The 22434-nt window shown below is 43.1% G+C and overlaps 1 protein-coding gene across 1 annotated transcript in view; it reads right to left on the reverse strand.

The window, feature by feature from the left end:
* Window positions 1–7047: 7047 nt before the first annotated feature.
* Window positions 7048–22434, reverse strand: part of BRINP3 (BMP/retinoic acid inducible neural specific 3) — a 339980-nt gene continuing 324593 nt past the window's right edge. The window contains exon 7 of the mRNA XM_070749010.1: window positions 7048–8546. Coding sequence (XP_070605111.1) covers window positions 7430–8546 — 1117 coding nt within the window. The 3' untranslated portion in view covers window positions 7048–7429. The remainder of the gene's footprint in view (window positions 8547–22434) is intronic.

Here is a 22434-nt window from a genome sequence, read left to right on the forward strand (position 1 = left end):
TTTTAACATACATTCCAAGTAGTTAAGTTGGTAGGTCTGACTGACAGACAGACAGACTGACAGACCAGACATTGTGCTTTTCCATATATGTTGGATAACCAATCAATCTCCTCCTTCTTTAACAATGGAAGTTTATGGAAGTTATAAAAGTTGAATACTTTTGGTGAAGGTTATGTTGTAGAAATATGATCTATGTGGAATATGATCAATGTAGAAGTAAACATGTTCTAGTACTTTTGGTGTCTTTATTTATTAACCAGAATCCATATTTATTTTTCTAATATTTATACAGTCCAAAGGACTTTGAGGCTTTTTGCAATTAACATTTATATTTTTATGGGTCAGTATGGGAAGTGGCTATATATATATATATTACTCTGAGACCTCCTTTTTCCTCCTTTGACTGTATTAACCAAAGCAAACAGCCACTCTCCCCAAAGCATCATACAGCATCCTGTGAATTAACAAGGGCAATAAGCATTTTCAGTAAAGTGGCTCTTGCTAACTGTAGAGTGGAACTTCTTACTCTCTCGGTTTAATGAATTTAATAAAACTTAATGAAACATTTTTAAACTTAATGAAGTACTTGGGAAAATGTATGGAAAAAGGATGTTTGCTCTACTTAAGAAGGAAAAAGCCCATCTCACTGGAAGCAACAGAGGTCCTGTTAAGCTTTTAATGTTCCTCTGAGGTTAATTTGAATATTTCCCCTGTCTTGCAAAGATAAGTGTAGCCTAGAAAAAAACTCGTTAGAGTAATTTGAAAACAAAAAACAAAAAACAAAAAACCCCCCCACCATGCTGCTTTCATTACACTGGCATTGGGGGCTGTTTTCTTAATTATTTACATCACAGCCATATAAATATAAAAGAAAATGACATCACAGGAAACTCAATTAACATGTCACTAATTTGTACTTCTGCCCACTGGATCATACAACCAAAGAATCAACAAAGCCCTGGTCTTTTTTCTCCCAGAACCAATATGAAAGTGTAGATATGAGGAGTAACCTTGAATTTCAAATGAAGATTGTTTCTTTTATGCATTGTGCTCCTTCTAACTATGATTAGAACAGATTCACACATCCACAGTCACCATTTTATTGCTGTCGCAACAAGTGGTGCCTTGCACTTTTGAACAAAGTGATTGATTTATGTGTCAGCTTTTAGCGACCACATGGATAGAATTTCTCCATAACCATCTGTCTTAAACTGGTCCTTCAGATTTTCTATCAGTGTACACACACACACACACACACACACACACACACACACACAAACAGTTTTCACCCAATGACTATCATATCCATCCTACTACATTTCAAACATGCCTTTATTATATGTAAACAATCTATATCAGTAACAGGTTCCTACAGTTACGGTCAATGACATCATACTGGTAGTGAAAATTGAGCTTGCACGCACAGTTCCGCATCTCCAGTGTATGTGTGTATGGGTCCGACCTAGATTTTGCTTCTGTGCATGCACAGGAAGCAAAATCTCATAAGGGGACGCACACACGAGAGGGACGCACACATGAGAGGGATTTCAGTGGTTTATTTCTTCTGTGCATGTGCGGAAGCAAAAAAAATCACCAAAATCTCTCTCTCTCGTGCGTCTCCTCGCAACATTTTGCAAAATTTGCTGAGATGCACATGTGCACAAGCCGGAGACATGGAGCTGTGTGCATTGTGCACCAGTAGCAGTGGGAGCAGTAACCCCTGTCTGATCTATATCCATAAAAGCGAAAACCACTCACACATTAATCATGAAAACTCCAGAACCTTAAAGCCTACAAACTTGAAATTTTCCATGTATGTTCCTCTTGCTTCTAGGTGCTCACTGAGAAAGGATTTTTGAAAATGATCATTGGAGCAGTAATACCTCGTCTTACGAACTTTATTGGTTCCGGAAGTAGGTTCGTAAGGTGAAAAGTTCATAAGACGAAACATTGTTTCCCATAGGAAACAATGTAAAAGCGATTAATGCATGCAAAAAGAAAAAAAATTGCAAAATGGCGCTCCGCTGGGTGCCGCCGCCTGGCTGTCACCTTTTAAAACAGCCGGAGGGCTTCTCGGCATTATCCTGAAGCCGAACCTGAAATTTTCGGGTTCGGGAGGCCGCCGAGAAGCGCCGCCCCCTGGCTGTCACCTTCTGAAACAGCCGGGGGGCTTCTCGGCGTTCTCCCGAACACCAAACCTGGAAGTTGGGGCTCGGGTTCGGGTTCCAGAGGCCGCCAAGAAGCGCCCAGCTGTTTTGGTCGATCTGGAGGCTGGAAAGGAGGTGGGGAATCCCAATAGGGAATTCCATGGGCGGAGCTTTGACGTCATGAAGACATGTTTGATATGTAGTGAGCATGGATATGATAGTCATTGAGGGAAAACTGTAATGAGGCAGTATCTGAGTTAAAAATATGTGTATGTTTGTGTTCACAGCAGCAGCAGGAAATCATCAACTGGGTTATATGGCTGCCAATTATGAGTTCACTGTTAATTGAATCTGTCAAAGAAGTTCTAAAGGCAACTGTATTCTTCACCTGTGTGTTTCCATTGCCTTCTCTTGTTTTTCTGATTTGTCGTTGTTTGCCCATGGTGATATCACTGTATAGCCAAATTTGATTTGGGGCATGGTATGCATCTTCATTCTGCTCAGAGGTGATTACTCATTGATTACTTAGGTCATTCATCCTGGCATAAACAATAATGCACCATTTATTCCAATAATTAAAAGCATGCACTGTGACATCACCACACAAACCCCCAACTTACTTCCCACTCTAAGTACAAAGAGATAGGGTTTACATTATGATATTTTATTGCATTTCACACCAAGAAACAGCTAAGAATACTGGTAGGAATATAGTTGTAGAATGCATGTTGGAGCCTTCCTTAGAAAAATAAAAATCTCAGATGACTTAATTTGGAGGTAAAAAATTTCAGAGTCCTACAGTTTTGCCCAAGGAATGTTGATTTTCATTAAAAATAAAAAAGGAAGAAACTCTCAGGGAGCCAAAGCTTTTTGAAATGTATGGAAAAGAAAATAATTAGATGAGGATCCAAGTTGCTTGAAGAACTTTTAGAAAGAAAATACAAAGCATTAATATTTTAAATTTTAAAGGAATAAACAAAGCCATGTTTTATGTATGACTACTATCTATGCTAGTTTATTGTCCACAGTATTGGTCACATTAGTAAATAATAAAACAAAACTTTCTGTCAGAAAATAATATTCTGTCCAAGTTGGTACAAGGTCCAGTATCTAATTTTCAAAAAAACATGTTGGTTTTTATGAGGACATAAAGTGGAAAAGCTAGCAAGTCATTGCCCCAGAGAATAAAATCAGTGGGGAATCAAGGAATTTGTACACTGTTTTTAATTTCTGCCTAAAATTAAGTTAAAAGTCAATTTGTCAGTCCCTTTTTACAATAAATTTAGTACAATACTTCAAAAAAGGATGGGTGGGTTTGAGACATTTCTCAAGGACTAGTGGGAGGCTGTCACACATCATTAAGTTGTCACGATATGATTCTTTTTCTTAACAATATTTATGTTCCGTCCCCCACCCCCTCCCAAAAATATTTGACAATATTTGGGGAAAATTGAAAATGATCTGGTAAGTTAATGACAACTACCATACATCATTTACACGATGATGCAATACTGATATGTGCTAAATTTATGTTGCAACCACATAAAGCAATAGTTATTACTCTACCAATATATAATACCTGCCTATGTAAATAAAATGAATATTGTGGGGTCTTCCTCGATAAATGCAATCTACTGGACCACATTTTGTCCTGAGCCTACTTTTTAGACTGATAATCTAAGGAAAGCTCAATGCTCCTTTCAATCATGGGATTGAAAGTAACCTCTTTTTTAATGGATGTCATAGTTATATATCATAGCTAAGTCATAGATAGGGTTTTGATTGTATCCACCAATTTGATTTTTTTCTGCTTCCTGTAAATATATATATATGAGCCGTGATGGCACAGTGGTTAGAGTTCAGGCTACTTCTGCTGACTGATGTCTGCCTGCAATTTGGCAGGTGAAATCCCACCAGGCTCAAGGTTGACTCAATCTTTCAACCCTTCCAAGATGGGTAAAATGAGGATTGTTGGTGGCAATATGTTGATTCTGTAAATCACTTAGAGAGGGCTGTAAAACACTGTCAAGTGGTATATAAGTCTAAGTGCTATTGCTATGTATTTTTAGTCTTTTTCCTCATTTTTTAAAATGGGGGAGATTTATGGGGTTAAATGGGATGCAGACAGGGGAGGGCTACCGCCTGGATGGGGGAAAGGACCACAGTGGAGTAGCAAAAATGGAGCTCCACCCCAGAGCACTCAGTTTGCATTGAAAGATATTGAAAGAAAATGCAGGGCGTCCTGCATAAGCCATGCCCAGTGTGGTAGTAAAAAGTTTGGTAGCCCTTCACCGGATGCAGATATTTATTTATTTATTGTTAGAGTTGAAAGGGACCATGGAGGCCATCGAGTTCAACCCCCTGCCCAAGCAGGAACCCTATAGTACACCAGTCAAGTGGCAGTTCAATCTTCTCTTAAAAATGTCCAGAGTGTTGGAGTTCACAACGTCCGCTGGTAGGTTGTTCCATTGGTTGATTGCTCTGGTCGTCAGGAAGTTCCTCCTTATATGTTCTACAGATACGTATCTGCAGATATATATCATCTCTTAAAGCAACTCTCATCAGGCTTTGGTTTCAGAGTCCACCCACGCTTGGTATGAAACATTGAACATGGCACACAGAGCCTAATGTGATCCTTATCCAGCCAGATAGCTGGAATGGCACAACTATTCATGCATGTACCTGTATGTATAGCATGTACATATTTGTAAAATTAATTATCTGTCCGCCTTGCCACATGATAATTCCAGGTGGCTTACACTATTGAAAGATAAAGCTGTACAATTTATAATATCTGTACAATGCTATAAAATCAGCACAGGTAAAAAGATCAGGAAAGATAAGACTATTCCAGAGGGCAGGTGCAATAGCAGAGAAGGCTCTTCTTCTGGACCTCCACCAGCCTGAACACTCTGGTTGATGAAGCCCGCAGCATGCTTTCTACTAACCGGTTAATGCTAGTGTTATGCCAATCCTGATCAAATAATAAATCCAAAACTATTTGTTTCATGTCCCATTCCTAATAACTGCACGGACAGGTTCATTTTGTTTTCTTGCCACAATATAAAAAGAGTTTGCTGTTAACTTTCCTTCAGGATATTTTTCAACTATCCCATCTTATCCACAGTCCTGGAACATTAAACAAGCTCCAAATCAATGAAATCAATGAGGTCCAATGCCGAGCTTTTATCAAGTTCCAAACTTGTCTAAAACGTGCTGAGATAGACTTCTGAATAAACATTTTAGCCTAGGTTTGTGTGTATGCAACAACTTTTAACAGTGCACTTATTGATTGATTGATTGATTGATTGATTGTTGCAGCCATATTCAATTATAGACATTGCTGCATATTAAATCACCTGTGTTGCAATTCAAGTTTGGATGTAGAGATGATTGAGCATGATTGTGCTTTGAACTTACCGTAGTTCTATATTAAGTCATTAGCTGAAGTCATCACTTCTTATTACATATGGGATAAGATAAAAATGTGACTGCTTTACAGAGTAGGTAACTTTCAGTTCAGGGGAAACTAACAAAGATTGGTACATCACACATGGCTGTCAAATGATAAAAGCAAACAGACACTTGAGGAAGCTACTTTAGACAGGAACATAGCAATGTAAGGGAGAAAGGAAAAGTTGAATCTATTTCCTTCCTTCCTTCCTTCCATCCATCCTTCCTTCCTCCCCCTCCTTCATTCTTTTCTTTTCTTTGATTTTATATAATTTGCCATCTGGATCTAAAACATTAGAATGAATGTGAAAGGGAAAGAGAAAAATGAAGTCTAATGTAAGTGTGATTAAGAATAGTGTCAAAGGTCACACAAATATGGCATCTCTGAATGTTTACTTTCCTTTGGCTGAGCAACTAGCCACCCTACATTCAACTGAGAGACCTTCTACATGTAATTTCTTGAATGTACACAAACTATATTTGAACAAGTTTTAAGATTTCTCTACTCACATACAGCAATCATCTTAGATTAAGCTGCAGTCATTCTAAAAATAAGGGCAGGGGAGACCAGGGGAGGCTCTTACTCAATAATGAGTTATTATATTGGACATATCTGCCAATATTCACCAGGCTTGAGTCATATTTTCAAGTAGAGCTTGAATCTAGAACCTGAAATGACCAATTCCAAATTGCCCGAAAGCATTTTTAACAGGAAAAAAGGGCTTCTCCTAGTTAAAGATGCATATATAAGTATGGGATAAGAAGCAACATAGTTCTTTGGTGTTTGGTGGAAGATCTCTCTCTCTCTCACACACACACACACACATGCATACACATTGTCTGTCTGTCTGTCTGTGCTGTATGTCAGATGGATAGATGATAGATGGTAGGTAGGTAGATAGGTAGGTAGATAGATGATTAACTCATTTTTTTACCTTAGTTGTTTTTTAAATAAAAGGAGGAAAATGGTGTACACTTTGGGTGCAACATGGCATTTGTGTATGGCTCTTGATATAAGTGCCTTTTACACATTGTTTTGATGTTCATATCCTAGACCCCTGGGATTAGACACATTTCTGTATTCACTTTTCTTTTAAACCATACTAGACAGTTTTCATAGCTCCATCTTTTTTAAAACAACAAAAACATGTGGCCACTAGAGATATACTGCTTGTATGACACTGTACAACATTCTGAAAAAGCAAGATCCTTCTGTGTCAGCAGGTTAAAGTACAAGTAAGTCATCAATAAGAAATGGCATTTTGCTTTGACGGGAACACTCAAATTTATGACTCAAGAATTACAGAAGAATTTTATATTAAGTTGCTTTTAAGTTTTGTTTTGATTGGTATTCCTCTGTCTCCTTTACCCAACTTTCTGGTCATACATTACAGTATCAAATATGTTATTCACTTCTGGAAAGGGGGAAAAAATGAATCCCACAGCATTTCTTTTTAATAACTGTTCAGCTACAAAATTTTATTGGTATCCTTTTATGTTCCCTCTAGAGGATGTAATGCACAAAAGCATTGCCACGGAACATATAAAATTACAAATGAAATTTATTGTAAAAAGTAGAATGTCTCCTAGACAGGTGTCAGTATTTATTTTCATTCATAAAACAAAGCCAAAAAAAATTGCAGATATAATATATTCATTTGTCAGCAAGTTCATGGGTGTAAATTGCCATCCAACATTATTGACTGATATAAGACAGATATTGAAAAGACAATTTAAATTTACTCTTCCAGACATAAACTGTTCCACAAAAGCACTGTAAAAACGTCTCCATGATTTGTTTGTTTTTCTGTTGTGCTTCACATTTATGGTTAACTACATAATTTGGTTGTGTCATAATCCATTGTGTTTGGCAATTTGGCATTGAAGGTCTGCAAAGCTGAATGAATCCTCATCACTTCACTGGTAGAAAGCTTGAGTCTGTGACGCAGTAGGCATGAGAAAAGATCTACACGGCGCTGGCCAGGAGGAGAAAGATTATTTACACGGTCCCGTATCTCTAATAGCTGTAAGAGTGCACTGTCCTGGGATCCCTGAGTATAGGGGTAGTCCAGCTGCAAAATCAAATCTCGGATTGCTTCTGGGTCAAAGTGCATGCTATAGCCAAACACTTGGATGCTGTTGATTTTCATATAGCCCAGATTTCGGGAGGGATCAATAAACTCCAGGGGTTCATAATAGATGCTATCATTGCCATTGGGGCCATTTGACTTTATACGACTCCTCAAGTAAATGTGGACTGTTTCAAAAAACGTCTTCCACTTGTTGCCTAGAGTCAGCGTCCAGTTATAACACTGAAGTGGTAAGTCCAGTTTAGTCCGCTCCCAGTCTGGGAAATTGTTTTCATTGACAGGCATAAACCAACTCTCAGAGTGGCTGCCTCCAAAAGGGTTGATGTAAACAGCCAGGACAGGCTCCAAGGTGCTGTTTTTAGTGAGACAAATTTGAAGAGACATTCCCAATATCATATGGACCAGACTAGATTTATACTTGTTGCTCTTTAGGGTGAGAAGCATCCGTTTGCGCCAGGACGGGTCAAACCAGCTATTGAGACGCATGTCATTGCTGATGAAGATGGCATGGACCTCAATCCGGCGGTCCGTTTTCTGCAATAAATATTTCATCTCCAAATCCTGGAGGTCAGTCTCAAATCCAATGTAATGTTCTGTGGAATCTGCCACTTCAGGCTTGCAAAGCCCTTGGCTCAGCATGTATCCAGTGTTACAGGTCCCACAGCGGGTACGATTATCAGGCGCACAGGTCAGGCAGGCAGAACCATCTCCCACACTACATGGTAAGGAGCCAAGACAGGCAAGCTGGTCATTCGGGCACGTACATGAATGAGTCTCTTCAGAAAAACTACCCAAGAGGCCATTTTCATTGCAGTAAAGGAAGGACTGGATGCGATTTAGCCAATAGAGAGATGATCTGTAAAGCAAACAAGAAATTAATGAATACATAGTGAGAGGTAAAACAAAATAATACAGTTAAGCGATTTTGAATCACTTTGAAGGCGAAAACTTCCCTTGATATATTTAAAAAACATCTGACATGATTTATTCAGACTAAATGAAAAGAAATCTTTATAAAATGCAATGATTAAGAGAATATGGTGCAATCTAAAAAGTTTTTGCTTGTAATCTTACTTCAACCATCAACTTCCTGGAGTACCTAAAACAAAACATTATCACTCAAGTGTATAATCCCACAACAACAAAAATAAACACTTAAATCTATAATAGGAGAATAACTTTTCCTTGAAGCATTGAAAGAGAAAACTCTTTGAAGGATTGATCCAGCTGCTTTAAAAGCTTTCATGGGATTCTTGCATGTGCCTATGCACACAGTCATGTTGCATTCAGTTCCTTTGCTCTGTTCATGTATGGAACATACTCTGTTCCTGGGAACAGCCAGGAAGGTCCTCAATGCATAAGGAGAACTTTATACAGGATACAGTTGTCTTGATGCTTCAAAGCTGCTTTAAAAAAGATTATAGGCAGCTATCTCTTTGATGGATGATCATCAGAAAATCCCATTAAAAAAAAGATCAGTAAAGGTAACATTATAATATCATATTGTTACCAAGAAAAAAATTGATATGCCCACAAATTCATCATGATTCAAGCTTATATGGTAAAAGATTTTACCTGCAATTGAAAGCTCTGAGACAGAATATATACAGAACAAAACATCCCTTGTTATGGTACTCAATATATTATACATAATATACTTATTCATGTTACAAAATTTTGTTCTTCCTTAAAGATAACACTGTACTATCTTTGCTGCCCATTTTATCAGAAACATTGCTAAAGATATATTAGTTAAAAATAGAGTTCTCCTGGATTTTTGAAAATTTCAAAATTACATTCTATAAATGTCCTACCTCGCACCACCATTTCTTTCCAACCATAAATTAGTTTGTAAGTTGAATCTGTTTTTAACTATTCTAAATGAATGTCTGTTTCCAGGAGATCCAAAGTCACTTAAGTATTTACCAACAATTTTTATTTCAATTTGGATTGTGGCGCTGGACTCCCTCAGGTTTTAATGAGTATTGCACATTAAAACATTGGCTTTAGAAGCAGAGATGCTTCAAAAGACCCGTTGTACCTACCTGAACGGTCTTCTCGATGCACTGGAAGGAGAGTCCAACATGGTATTTAACCAATCCGATTGGTAGAGACTGAGTAAAAATTTACATAATAAAAGTTACCGCCCCCTTGCAGTCCCCCCATGAGCTCAGTTTTAAAAACGAAAGGCACTTAAGAGGATAACCAACTTTTATTGACCAATGCAATAACTCAGGAACCAACCCAACCTCCGGTGTCCCTGAACTTCCACTACCGGGTGGGTTTGGACTCTCCTTCCAGTGCATCGAGAAGACCGTTCAGGTAGGTACAACGGGTCTTCTCCACTGCATCTGGAAGGAGAGTCCAACATGGGATATACCAAAGATCTTTAAAGCCCATGGGAGGGAGAAGGTCTAACTAGGGACTTAGGAGAAACACAAACTCTTTGAAGAACCCTCCTGCCAAAGGCCGCTTCCGCTGAAGCAAAGGAGTCCAACTTATAATGTCTAATAAATGTTGTAGGGGCTGCCCAGGTTGCAGCTCGACAAATGTCCTCTATCGATGCTTGAGTAGCCCAAGCCGCCGAAGTCGCCGCACTCCTGGTTGAGTGAGCTGTCAATCCTTCTGGAACTGTGTGTCCTCCAGCCTTGTAGGCCTCCGAGATACAGTCCTTAATCCACCGACTAATGGATTTCGCCGATAATCCAAGTCCCTTCCTATATTCAGAAAATGAAATAAAAAGATTCTCAGACTTACGAAATTCCTCTGTCCTTCTAATGTAAATCTTTAGAGCTCTCCGGACATCCACCTTATGCCACAGTAGCTCTGATGGATGACTCCCGTGAGAGCAGAAATCTGGGAGAATAAGTTCCTGTTTCCTATGAAACACTGTATTTACCTTTGGTACAAAGGTGGGGTCCAAACGAAGAACTACCCTATCCGGATAAAAGACACAGAGGTCAGGTCTCACGGATAACGCCGATAACTCCGACACCCTGCGTGCAGATGTAACAGCTACAAGAAAGGCTGTCTTGATGGAGAGTAGCCTAATTGGTATAGACCTCAATGGTTCAAAGGGAGGTTTAGTTAAAGCCTTAAGTACCCACGTGAGGTCCCAGGATGGAAATCTCCTGACAGGGGGAGAATGTTTATTCGTGGCTCCTTTAATAAAATCTCTGATCCAAGGATGCTGAGCCAAGGAACGAGACTCTGGAGTTTGAATCATGGTGGCTAAGGCTGCCACCTGTCGCCTCAAAGTATTAGGAGCTAAGCCACGTTCCACCCCGGCTTGCAGAAACTCTAAAACAGTTATTACAGAAGCTTCCCTAGGATCCTGTAAATCCTTGTCGCAAAATTTACAAAACGCAGCCCAGGTCGCCTGATAAATTCGTGAAGTCGATGGGCGCCTGGCAGCCTGCATGGTATCTATAACCTTCTCTGGTAAGTCCAACTGCTTTAATTTATGCCTTTCAAGTGCCAACCTGTCAAGTGTAGCCACTGGGGATCTGGGTGTTTCAGATTCCCCTGGCTCAACGAGATGATCCGATCTGGAATCCTCCACGGGGGTGACACTGAAAGTTCCACCAAGTCCGCGAACCACGGGCGACGTGGCCAATATGGCGCTAGTAAGATCACTTCCGCCTCCTCGTGAAGGATCTTTTCCACCACCCTCGGGATGAGATTCACGGGGGGAAATGCGTACAGGAGACCTGGAGGCCAAGGTGACAGTAGGGCGTTGGTCCCCTCTGCTCCTGGATCCGGAAACCGTGTGAAAAACCTCGGAAGCTGAGTGTTCTGGCCGCTGGCAAATAGGTCCACTAGGGGGACCCCAAACCTCTGGGTCAACTGGTAGAACAGGTCTGGATCGAGTCGCCACTCTGACGGATCCAGGGTAGCCCTGCTGAGCCAATCCGCTGTGGAGTTGCTGATCCCTGCGATATGTTCCGCGGTCAGTGACGCCAAATGGGTCTCGGCCCAGGTGAAGAGCCGCATAGTTTCCTCCATAAGACGTTGGGACCTCGTGCCCCCCTGATGATTCAGGTGGGCCCTGGTTGCTACATTGTCTGTTAAGATAAGTATGTGTTTGCCCTCTACTAGGGGGGCAAAGGCCAACAGGGCTAGGAACACTGCTCTTAGTTCTAAGAAATTGATATTGACCGAAGCCAATTCCTCTATTGTCCATTGTCCTTGGGCCATATGACGTCCCAGGTGGGCACCCCACCCGTATAAACTGGCGTCTGTAGTCAGAATGAGGCGGTCCTGGGTACGAAAGGGGGAACCCTCCTGAATTGTTGCGGTGAGCCACCACTTCAACGACTCTTTGACCTTCCTTGGCAGGAAGATAATCCTTTGCGAGTGACTGACCCTGGCCCTCTGGGCTGGCAAAAGAAACCACTGAAGGCCTCTTATATGGTGTCTGGCCCAGGGAACTATACCTATGGCGGACACCAACGTACCTAGCACCTTTGACAATAGCGCCATCGGGGCCCGTCTGAGGCGGATCAAGCCGGTAACCAGACGATGAATGTTCTCCTGCCTCTCGGGAGAGAGGGTTACCTTGCCTGATATGGTGTCGATGATGGAACCCAGATGTTGTAGTCTGGTTGTTGGAGACAGCTGACTTTTCTCCACGTTTATAGTGAAGCCATGCGCTTCTAAGGTCCGTATTGTTCTGGCTAAGTCCTCTCTGGCCTGCCTGGGAGACCTGGACAAAATAATTATGTCGTCCAGGTAGGCCATCAGTCTGATAGAATGAGACCGAAGACTGGCCGTCAGGGCGTCCAGCAACTTGGTAAAAGTCCGTGGGGCCGAGGAGAGGCCGAAGGGCATTGCCCTGTACTGGTAATGTACGCCTTCTGAGCAGAACCTGAGGAATTCCCGGTGTGTCGGGTGTACAGGTACGTGGAGGTAGGCCTCCTTTAAATCTATTGAAGTCAACAGGTCCCTGGACCGTACCGAGGGAAGAATAGTCTGTAAGGAGTGCATATGGAACCTCCTGTACTTGATGTAGATGTTGAGTTGTTTCAAATTCAGTATCATTCGGTATCCTCCTGAAGTCTTGGGTACCAGGAAGATCCTGGAGTAAAATCCCCTGCCAACTTCCTGCTGAGGTACCTGTTCGATGGCTTGTATTTCCAGTAAATGGGCAATCTCCTTGCGGATCTGCTGCCTCTTGTGTAGGTCCCGAAGCCTCGGGCAACTTACAAAGCGATGAGGAGGGGGCCCCATGAATTCCAGACGAAGTCCTTCCGATACGGTGGCTAAAACCCACTTGTCCGAGGAAGTGAGCAGCCAGGAGGGGCTGAAGTGCTGCAGCTTCCCTCCTAGAGGTAGGGGCCCGGAGGAGTCATTTGGAACGACGATATCCCCTCTGGTTGCCTCCACGAAAGGGCCGCCTGGACTGCTGGAAGCCTCTGGGACGATCCTGATAAGATCCGCGATCATTCCTGAATGATTGCTGGGAGTACTGATTCTGGTGAAAACCTCTCTGCGCCTGTCCTTGTCCGGTAGAAGCATCCCAACGTGGGTTCTGCCGTCTGGTGTAGGGAGTGAAGCGACGGTCTTGGCGTCTATTGGACTTAAGGAGGACCTTCCTCTTGTCCTTGTCCTCTATGAGGACTTTGTCCAAAATGTCACCGAAGAGCATTGATCCCTGCAGTGGAGCTGAGGCCAGGCGCCATTTTGATTTCAAGTCCGCTGGCCAATTTCTCAGCCACAAAAGCCGGCGCGACGACAGCGTAGTGGCCATGCCCCTACTGGCAAACTTAGCTGCGTGTAGGGTGGCGTCGGCGGAAAACTCAGCTGCGGCCTGTAGTTTGCTGATATCCTGGCGAAGTCTGGCTTCCTCCGGGCCAAGGCGTGACTGCAGTTCCTGGAGCCACATGATGGAGGCCCTGTTGAAGAAGGAGGCCGCAGCAGCCGCTCTGAAACCCCAGCCCGCCATTTGGTGGGTCTTGCGTAATAGGGTTTCCGCCTTTCTGTCCTCTGGTTTCAAGCTCTCCCCTGTCTCTGACGGTACAAGGGCACTGGAAACCAGCGTGACTACTGGCTGGTCAATGGGGGGAAACTCCAAAAGTTTTTCCACCTCATCGTCGAATGTGTAGAACTTGCGCTCCAAATTCGAAGGGCCCTGAGCCGCTGCGGGGTGTTGCCAGGGCTTTTTGACTCCCTCAACGAAGATATGCGATGCCGGGATGTGGTCCGACTCGGGTTGGGGTTCTCTTAAAAGGGAAGCAGATGTCTTGCCGGTCTCTGCTTCTGGTGTCTTAGCCGCTCCCTGCAGGTCCATTACCTGCTTTGCCTTAAAAAGCAGAGTCCGAAACAGCGTGGGCTTAAACAGTCCGGCCACTGGCTGCTGTTCTGGGGTGTTCTCATCCTCTGAGAACTCATACTCTTTATCACTGTCCTCGCCAAAGTCCGGATCCTCTGAGAGAGACCCCAAACCCGAGGGGGGCGGTACTGGCCAAAGGCTTCTTGCCTGAGTCTGAGGTCGGTTCACTTGCTGGCCTGTCCCGGCATTTACTCCTTGAGCATAGACATTTGCAAACATCTCCTGTAATTCTGGAGCCATGTGCTGCCACGAACCAGTCTGGGGGCGCAGCCCCGCCGCTGTGGGTGTAAATGTGGCAGAAGGTGCCTGGGTGCCCCTTCTTGGGAGTCCGGAAGGTTCAGGTCTAGTCCAGGACAAGGCTGGAGACGGGGCCTGTGGCAATGACATGAACTGTCCCTCTGGGGACCAGTCACCCTCCTGTAGGGGTCCCAGGTGTCCAAAGGCTGACTGGGGGGTCCCAGGTTCAGGCGTGGTTGGCTGCCTCTGAGTCAGAGGTACTGGAGAAGGGGAGGGGTGCAAGGCTGCCTCCAATTTCTTCTCTAGCGCCTTTATGCGCTTTTCTGCCTCTTTTAATGAGGCCACCGAAGCAGGGGACTGGGAGGGCTTTGACCTCTCCTTATCCTTTCCCTTGGCCTTCTCCTTGCTCACCACTGGGGAGCTGGCCTTCTCGGTATTGGGCTTATCCTCCATTGTACTCACAGCTCCGGTGTTATAATAGGAGTATCACGAGAAAATTGCCTCTCAACAGCTTCGTCACGAAGGAAAAAATGGCTGCCGATGCTGGCCTCGCCCTTGCGGCTGCGCATTAGAGCCGTAGCCCAATTCGCGCCTCTCAGCTGCCGGAAGCCCTTCCGGATGGCGCTCCTGCGCTCCGTGGGGGGGTGTAGTCAAAATGGCGCTGCCCAGCGTTTTCGCGGGTCTTTTGCGCTCACCCCCCCTTTCGCCGCTTCTTCGGGCTTTCCCAGCCCGGTCTCTGCCCTCCAGGGCTCGCCCAGTTCAGCCGCGGCGATCCCAGCGCTGGCGGCTGCGGCGGCGGCGGCGGCGAAGTCTCTGCGGCATTCCTCGCCGCTTTACAGCTGATTCGGGCTCCGGCGCTGCCTGCGAACCCCTCCGGGGGTCGCCGTTCTCCCCGAGCCTCCCAGTGGGGGGGGCGGACCCCCCCACCTTCGGCTCGCAGCCCTTGTTTGACCGCTGGGGCCAGGGACTCCGGGCTGAGGTGCTCCTCTTGGGGGCAGTTCCCTCGGGGGGAAGCAGCCCCTAAGGAGATCGTTGGGGGTGTTGTCCGCGGAGGACAGAGACCCCTGCCTCCAACGTTGATCAGATCTGTAAGGAGACAAAAGAAAAAAGATTAAACAGGTAATAACACCTTAAAATTTATTCAGCAAAACTCAGTATGTCTCTACTCTGGGACTGAGTTTTTAAAACTGAGCTCATGGGGGGACTGCAAGGGGGCGGTAACTTTTATTATGTAAATTTTTACTCAGTCTCTACCAATCGGATTGGTTAAATACCATGTTGGACTCTCCTTCCAGATGCAGTGGAGAATGGGACTTTTACCTTCTCATTCTTATCACACCAAATATTTGCTATACTTACTACTATTACTACTACTACTACTATACTTACTACTATAATGGGGGAAAATGGCAAAATTTTCTGGATAAAATATAGTAGAATATTGTGCTATTGGAATATTGTATATTTTTAGAATGTGATGAAGAGACTAATAATGATATCCCTTTATGCAACTGCCATCACATTCATCTCTCTGTCAAAAGTAAATTGAGAGAACAATGGGAGCTTTCAACATTCTGGGTGGGGGCAAGATTTATTTTGGACAAGATGTTTTAAGAACAAAATCAAGAAGCCACAAAATTCATTATGTATGTGCTTTCCATAATGCTTAATTCAATGTTAGGAATATATATGTTGTTGAAAAGAATATGGCAGCTGTAGCTATGCAACATTGTTGAATAAGGTAAAAATGTAGTAGACCAAATATCAGGTAGCTTAAAATTTTTGTTTACCAGAATTGAAAGCTCGGCAAGGAAGAAAAGCAATATAATAAATGTGAGGGTTCTGGGTGAATTCCAAACTGAATCTAGGCAGTAAATCTGGGCAAATAATCAGATCTACTCTTTGCCTGGTCTCCATCATTTATATAGCAAGTGTCTCTTGATTACCTTCCTACCTCTTTTCCAATAAAGTTACTGTATTTTTTGAAGTGTAAGATGCACTCCTCCCCCCACTCAAAAGGGTGAAAATTTGGGTGTGTCTTATACACCGAATGTAGCCCACCTACCAAAAATGGGGCATAGGGAGGTAGCAATTGTCTATGACATTCCTTGCTGCCTGAAACAGCTGATCATTGGGAGGGGGGTCCAACTGACAATTAGCTGCGATCAGCTGCAGCAAAGCCTGTGCTAATTTTTCGTTTTGGAAATGGTTTGTCATTGCCTCCTTCCTAGAGCTAAGAGAGAGTGACTGGTCCAAGGTCACCCAATGGGAATTTATGTCTCAGGGATTCATGGCCTCCCACTTTATACGCTTGTAACTTCACTACTACATTAAACTGGCCCATTACATAGATATCTTATTTTTATATTGAAACTTTAAACAATGTTTAGTTCAAATATTTGCATCATCACATTTCATTGAAACAACTTAAGCTGTTAACTCAGCAGAATAACCACAGAGGAGCATTGACTGAAGTGGCATTTCAGTGCTAGCAATATATAAAAATTGAATGGGAGAAAAAAGGCTATCTATTTTTTTCAGGCTGCAGATACTGTATACGGTACACCATATTTTTGCCCAGACTCCTGGGTTAAAAGAATATTAGACAGGCAATTGAAGGAGTCTAGTGGTCTGTGACAAATTGTAATTCAATCATTTTAATATATTGTACTCATGAGACTATAGGATTTCAGGCATATATCACTTTAGAATAGTCTCTTATGAAGATCATAATTATGCCGTGCTGTAAGACAAAAACATCTGGCCACATTTGAGTTATTTCACTGTCAGGGAGATCACCTTGGATCCACAGCAAAATGAGATGAAAGATTCAGTTTGTAAACTATATGCCTTTGCTTTCTGATTTCACACTTTCCTTTCCTCCCTCCCCTTTGCTTTTCTTTGTTTTATGCTGTTCAGTTTTAGACTTCAAACCAGAGGACAGACAGAGACTACCATTATTGATCTGTAGGCTGTTCTGGAGTCTTTCTGGCGAAAGAATGGAATTCGAATGCTTTAAGTACATAAATGTTAGCTTTTAGGGAGCCCCTAGAGTAAGTTCTTATATTTCATAAAGAGCTCTTCAAATTGGTTGAGTTTGATGTTAAGCTATATTGCAACCAAATCACAACAATTTATAGTTCAAAGCATCAGAACAAAATAGATACACATGGAGAGATTTTTACAGCCCTGTAATAATATTAGGATATATACCCACTAGTCTTGATTAAATATTTAACAAAATTATTTTATCTGATAGTGACCTTTATTCCAAATACTGTAATGTTGATCCAAATGTGATTAATTCGAACAGATTTTCATTACAATCTCATGTTTAGAATTGAGGCTTTAATTTCTGAAGGTGTTGCTGTCAAGACCACCTTGTATATAACGTGTATAAAATGCAAGAATGCATGTGCTTATTCAACCTCTGCAAAGTTCATGCTAAGCTTGCTTAATCACCACTTTTACTGCAATCTATACATATTGTTTCATGGGCTTATTTGAGGATGTAGTTGTTAGCATTCCAACTAACATCTAAGTTTAAACCAGAGTCCAAGGCAAATATTTCCTTAAAGTTCCAATTTATACTTAGAGCCATCTTGGCACGTCTCTGGGGAAATTTGGATCTGATTTCCCCAGGATTTTTACTTCCAGGTTACAGTTCATTTTCCTGCCCCACACCCACAAGTTTGTCACATGGACCACTAATCTTCTGTTAGTGCCATACATGCCCATCTTCTTCTGGCCCGGTGCTGTCAAAAGATGGCCTTGAAACTCTAAAAGGAATTTATTCTGTCCACCTCTAACTCCTCATGCAATCACCCTTCTCCCCTTATCACAGCAAGAAACATTCCAAAAGAACATAGCATAATGTGGCAGGCCAAAACCTCCAAGCATTCTGGCTTTGGTCTGACAGTAGTTTGGATCAAACTACAATTCAATATCATTGTATTTCAGTTCAATTTTGCTTGAATAAACTGAATCATTGAATTATCAAAGCAAATAGTAACATTTAGTGAAATTGGCTAATCTTTTCTGTTTTTAAAGCCACCTAGAGTGGGTGAGGCTCAGTTGGGCTTAGATCAAAAGCTATAGGAAACCCTAGAGTTGTAAACTGGAGATTGAGATTTTTTTAAAAGTCCTTACAATGGAAATTGCACATAATTTGCATTATTGCCAAGAAACGAATATGGATATGTCCATATTCAAGAGTCAAACTTGCTTAAAGGGAGATGTTGCTACTTAAGATTGCACAGATAGATTATATTAAGTAATATATCATGAAACCATATCTGAATGAATTCTTTTTAAAGTAGCATAAGCTTTATTTTGCTAATGCATTTAAAATATAGAATAGAACTGGAAGGAACCTTGAAAGTCTTATAGTCCAGCCCCCTGATCAAGCAGGAGAACCTATACCCTATATTCTATACACTAATGACTGCATCTCAAACGATCCATCCGTTAAACTACTGAAGTTTGCAGATGATACAACAGTGATCGGACTCATTCGAGACAATGATGAATCCGCATACAGACGGGAAGTTGAACAACTATCCTTGTAGTGTGACCGGAACAATCTAGAACTGAACACACTCAAAACCGTAGAAATGGTGGTAGACTTTAGGAGAAACCCTTCCACCTCTCACAATACTAGACAACACAGTATCAACAGTAGAGACCTTCAAATTTCTAGGTTCTATCATATCTCAAAACCTAAAATGGTCACCTAACATCAAAAACATCATCAAAAAAAGCACAACAAAGAATATTCTTTCTGCGCCAGCTCAGGAAGCTCAAACTGCCCAAGGAGCTGCTGATACAGTTCTACAGAGGAATCACTGAGTCTGTCACCCGCACCTCTATAACTGTCTGGTTTGGTGCTGCAACCCAACAGGACCAACACAGACTTCAGAGGATAATCAGAACTGCAGAAAAAACAATTGCTGCCAACCTGCCTTCCATTGAGGACCTATATACTGCACGAGTCAAAAAGAGGGCGGGGAAAATATTTACTGACCCCTCACATCCTGGACACAAATTGTTTCAACTCCTACCCTCAAAACGTCGCTACAGAGCATGGCACACCAAGACAACTAGACACAAGAACAGTTTTTTTCCGAACGCCATCACTCTACTAAACAAATAATTCCCTCAACACTGTCAGACTTTCTACTAAATCTGCACTTTTATTCTACTAGTTTTTCTCATCATTCCTATCACCCATTTCCTCCCATGTTGACTGTATGACTGTAACTTGTTGCTTATATCCTAAGATTTTTATTAATATTGCTTCTTCATTGCTTATTTGACCCCTATGACAATCATTAAGTGTTGTACCACACGATTCTTGACAAATGTATATTTTATTTTATGTACACTGAGAGCATATGCACCAAGACAAATTCCTTGTGTGTCCAATCACACTTGGCCAATAAAAAAATCTATTATAGTCCAGCCCCCTGATCAAGCAGGAGAACCTATACCCATGATGGTGAACCTATGGAACGTGTGGCACAGGTGGCACACAGAGCCATATCTGCTGGCATGTGAGCCGTTGCCCTAGCTCAGCACCAGTATGCATGTGGGTGCCTGCCAGTTGATTTTTGTCTTGTATGGAGGCTCCGGGAAGGCATTTTTGGCTTCCAGAGGACCTTGAGGAGGGCAGGGGAAGGTATTTTTGTCCTCCACAAGTTCCAAGAAAGCCCCTGGATCCTGGGGAGGATGAAAAATGGATCTACTATGCCAGAGGTGGCTGCTAAGGTAGAACGGTGACATGTGCTTGCCTCCGTGGTTCTGAGTGCTAGCAGAGTCCACCACAATTGTGCTACTGCACCTGTGCAGGTAGCAAAATTGTGCACAGAGATGCAGGTGTGCCCGCGTTTTGGCATGGGTTTTTTTTGCTTCCGTGCATGCCACAGTGAAACTTGGGCAACCTGATTCTCCATGTGCAATTTTGCTACCTGCACAGGTACAGTAGCATAATTGCAATGGACTCTGCTAGCACTCAGAGCCATGGAGGAGAGCACACATCACCATCCCTCCTTAGTAGCCCACCTGTGTACCATGCCCACTGGAAGTCAGGAAATGGGGCATGTGGGGGGCACTGAATATTGGTGTGGGGTTGCATGCCAAAATGTGTGTGTGCGCCCACAATATTGCGCATGCGCACCAGCACCCTCAATGCAATGCATGTCCCAAAGTGGTGCAGAGGACAGTGCAAGAGCTGCTGACATTTGTGCACAGCTTGCTTGGAGCTGGTTTGGAAAGAAAAAATAACAGCTGAATTAGGAAGGATTCGCCACACCCAGGTCCCTCCAAATGGGTTTCTCTATGTTGCCTCCCTGCTAAACTACCCCAGTGTTCACCCACCAAAAGGAGCCCATCCTCCAATCTCTTTCGAGCGCCTGCTCTTTCCTGCACAAACCAGTTATGGACACAAAAAATGCTTCCCCTCTACTTGCATACTGTTGCCGAATTTGCACCCACCCAAGACAAACAAGATGGGGCCATTGGCCGCTACTTGGGTGCAAAGAGGGATGAAGAACCTGTAATAAACAGCAGGCTGGTAGAGGGGAAGAGCTTTTCATACCCCCAGCTTGTTCGCAGCAGAAAATGGGCACTTGGAAGAGTTCAGAGGGCAGGCTCCTTTTGAGTGAGCAATCAATGTTGGATCACCTAAATCAGCATCGAGTCTATGTAAGGAGACCCATTTGGAGGGACCTGGGTGGGGCAAGACCCTTTCAGAAGAGGATAAGGACAGGAAGGCTACAACCCTGCCAGGCCTGCCTGCCTGCCTTTCAGATTTCTGCCTGCCTTCTCCTATCGCCACTCCAGGAAGGAAGCAGCAGTGGCAGGTGATGGCTGGGAGGCTCAACTCGGGCTTCTTTTCTCCTATTTCTTGCTTTGGTTTTGGGACAAATTCATGTAAGCTGGTTTTGGGAGCGCTGACTTGGCAGCCCATGCCCCCTTGTATTTGTTTCTGTTTTGAAATAAGCTCGGCATGTGCACTTGTGGAAAAAGCAGCGGCGGTGAAGGTGAATAAGAAGAAGAAGGAGTGCATGAGGGAAGCCCAAGAGGTGGACGAGGTACACCTGAGCTCTTACCTTTCCCTCTGCAGCTGCTGCTGTTTTTCTGTGGTGGGGCTATGCATGAGGAACACTGGGTGTTGACTCCAGAAAATGGGGCAGCATTTGCTGGCTGGGTGGCCACCTGCCCTCCCCGGCTCAGCTGGCTGTGGTAGGCATGGTTGGGGTCGGGTGGAGGTGCCGCGATAGCTGCTGTTGATTTTGCACCCATCCACCATTTTCATCGAGGTTCTCCCCCCAAAAAACTCTGGACCCCAATGAACAACTATTGTTTCAGCCAAAATAGAATTTGCCCGTCATTCTCTCACAGAACGACTTCAGCCCTATTGGCATTCCAGTCCCTTACCTTTGGTGTGCCTTCATAACTTTTCTGCTGGGCTTTTTTGGCTCTGGTGCCAGGAAATGGTTGTCTTGCTTCGTCCCTCTAATGGGGCAGCCCAGCTCTGGCACTCTGCAACTTGGCACATGTGCACAGATTTTGGAAGAGGATTTCGTGAAGCCTGGGGAGGGCGAAAATGGTTTCGCCTGTCCAGAAGGCCAAAATTAGCTGTTCAATGTGTGCATGTGCACTGGAGCTGACAGAGCAATGCCTCGTGTGCCCTTGGATATGGCTCTGCATGTCACCTGTGGCACACATGCCATTGGTTCACCATCATGGATATAAGGGTTAAAGCAAGATAAACAACTTTTTATGGACAGAGAACTACAATTCTTTTTTTTTTTACAGTTGAAGAACCATAGTGTCGTTTCTAGTGACATTAAAGAGAATGTACAGGATTGATATTAGATTTAATTCTCCTCTAGCTACAAATCTCTTAATAACTATTATCCAATTGTGAATTGTCTTTAAGGTTGTCTGTTCTTCCCATGTTCTTCTACCTGAGTAATTTCTTCCTTTAATATTCTAATCATTATATCTGATTATATATGCATTACCGATATATACACTGTTAATTACTCATAAATGTCATGGCCCAGAACTCAGATTCTTAGTCTGATGCTGAAGAAGCTGTTCCACAGATTGAAATGTCAGTCTTGTGAAGGACAAAGCCAGGAATCATAGAAGACTGATCAAACAGAGGTGC

The sequence above is a fragment of the Erythrolamprus reginae genome, chromosome 3, assembly GCF_031021105.1.
Source record: "Erythrolamprus reginae isolate rEryReg1 chromosome 3, rEryReg1.hap1, whole genome shotgun sequence".
NCBI lineage: Eukaryota > Metazoa > Chordata > Lepidosauria > Squamata > Dipsadidae > Erythrolamprus > Erythrolamprus reginae.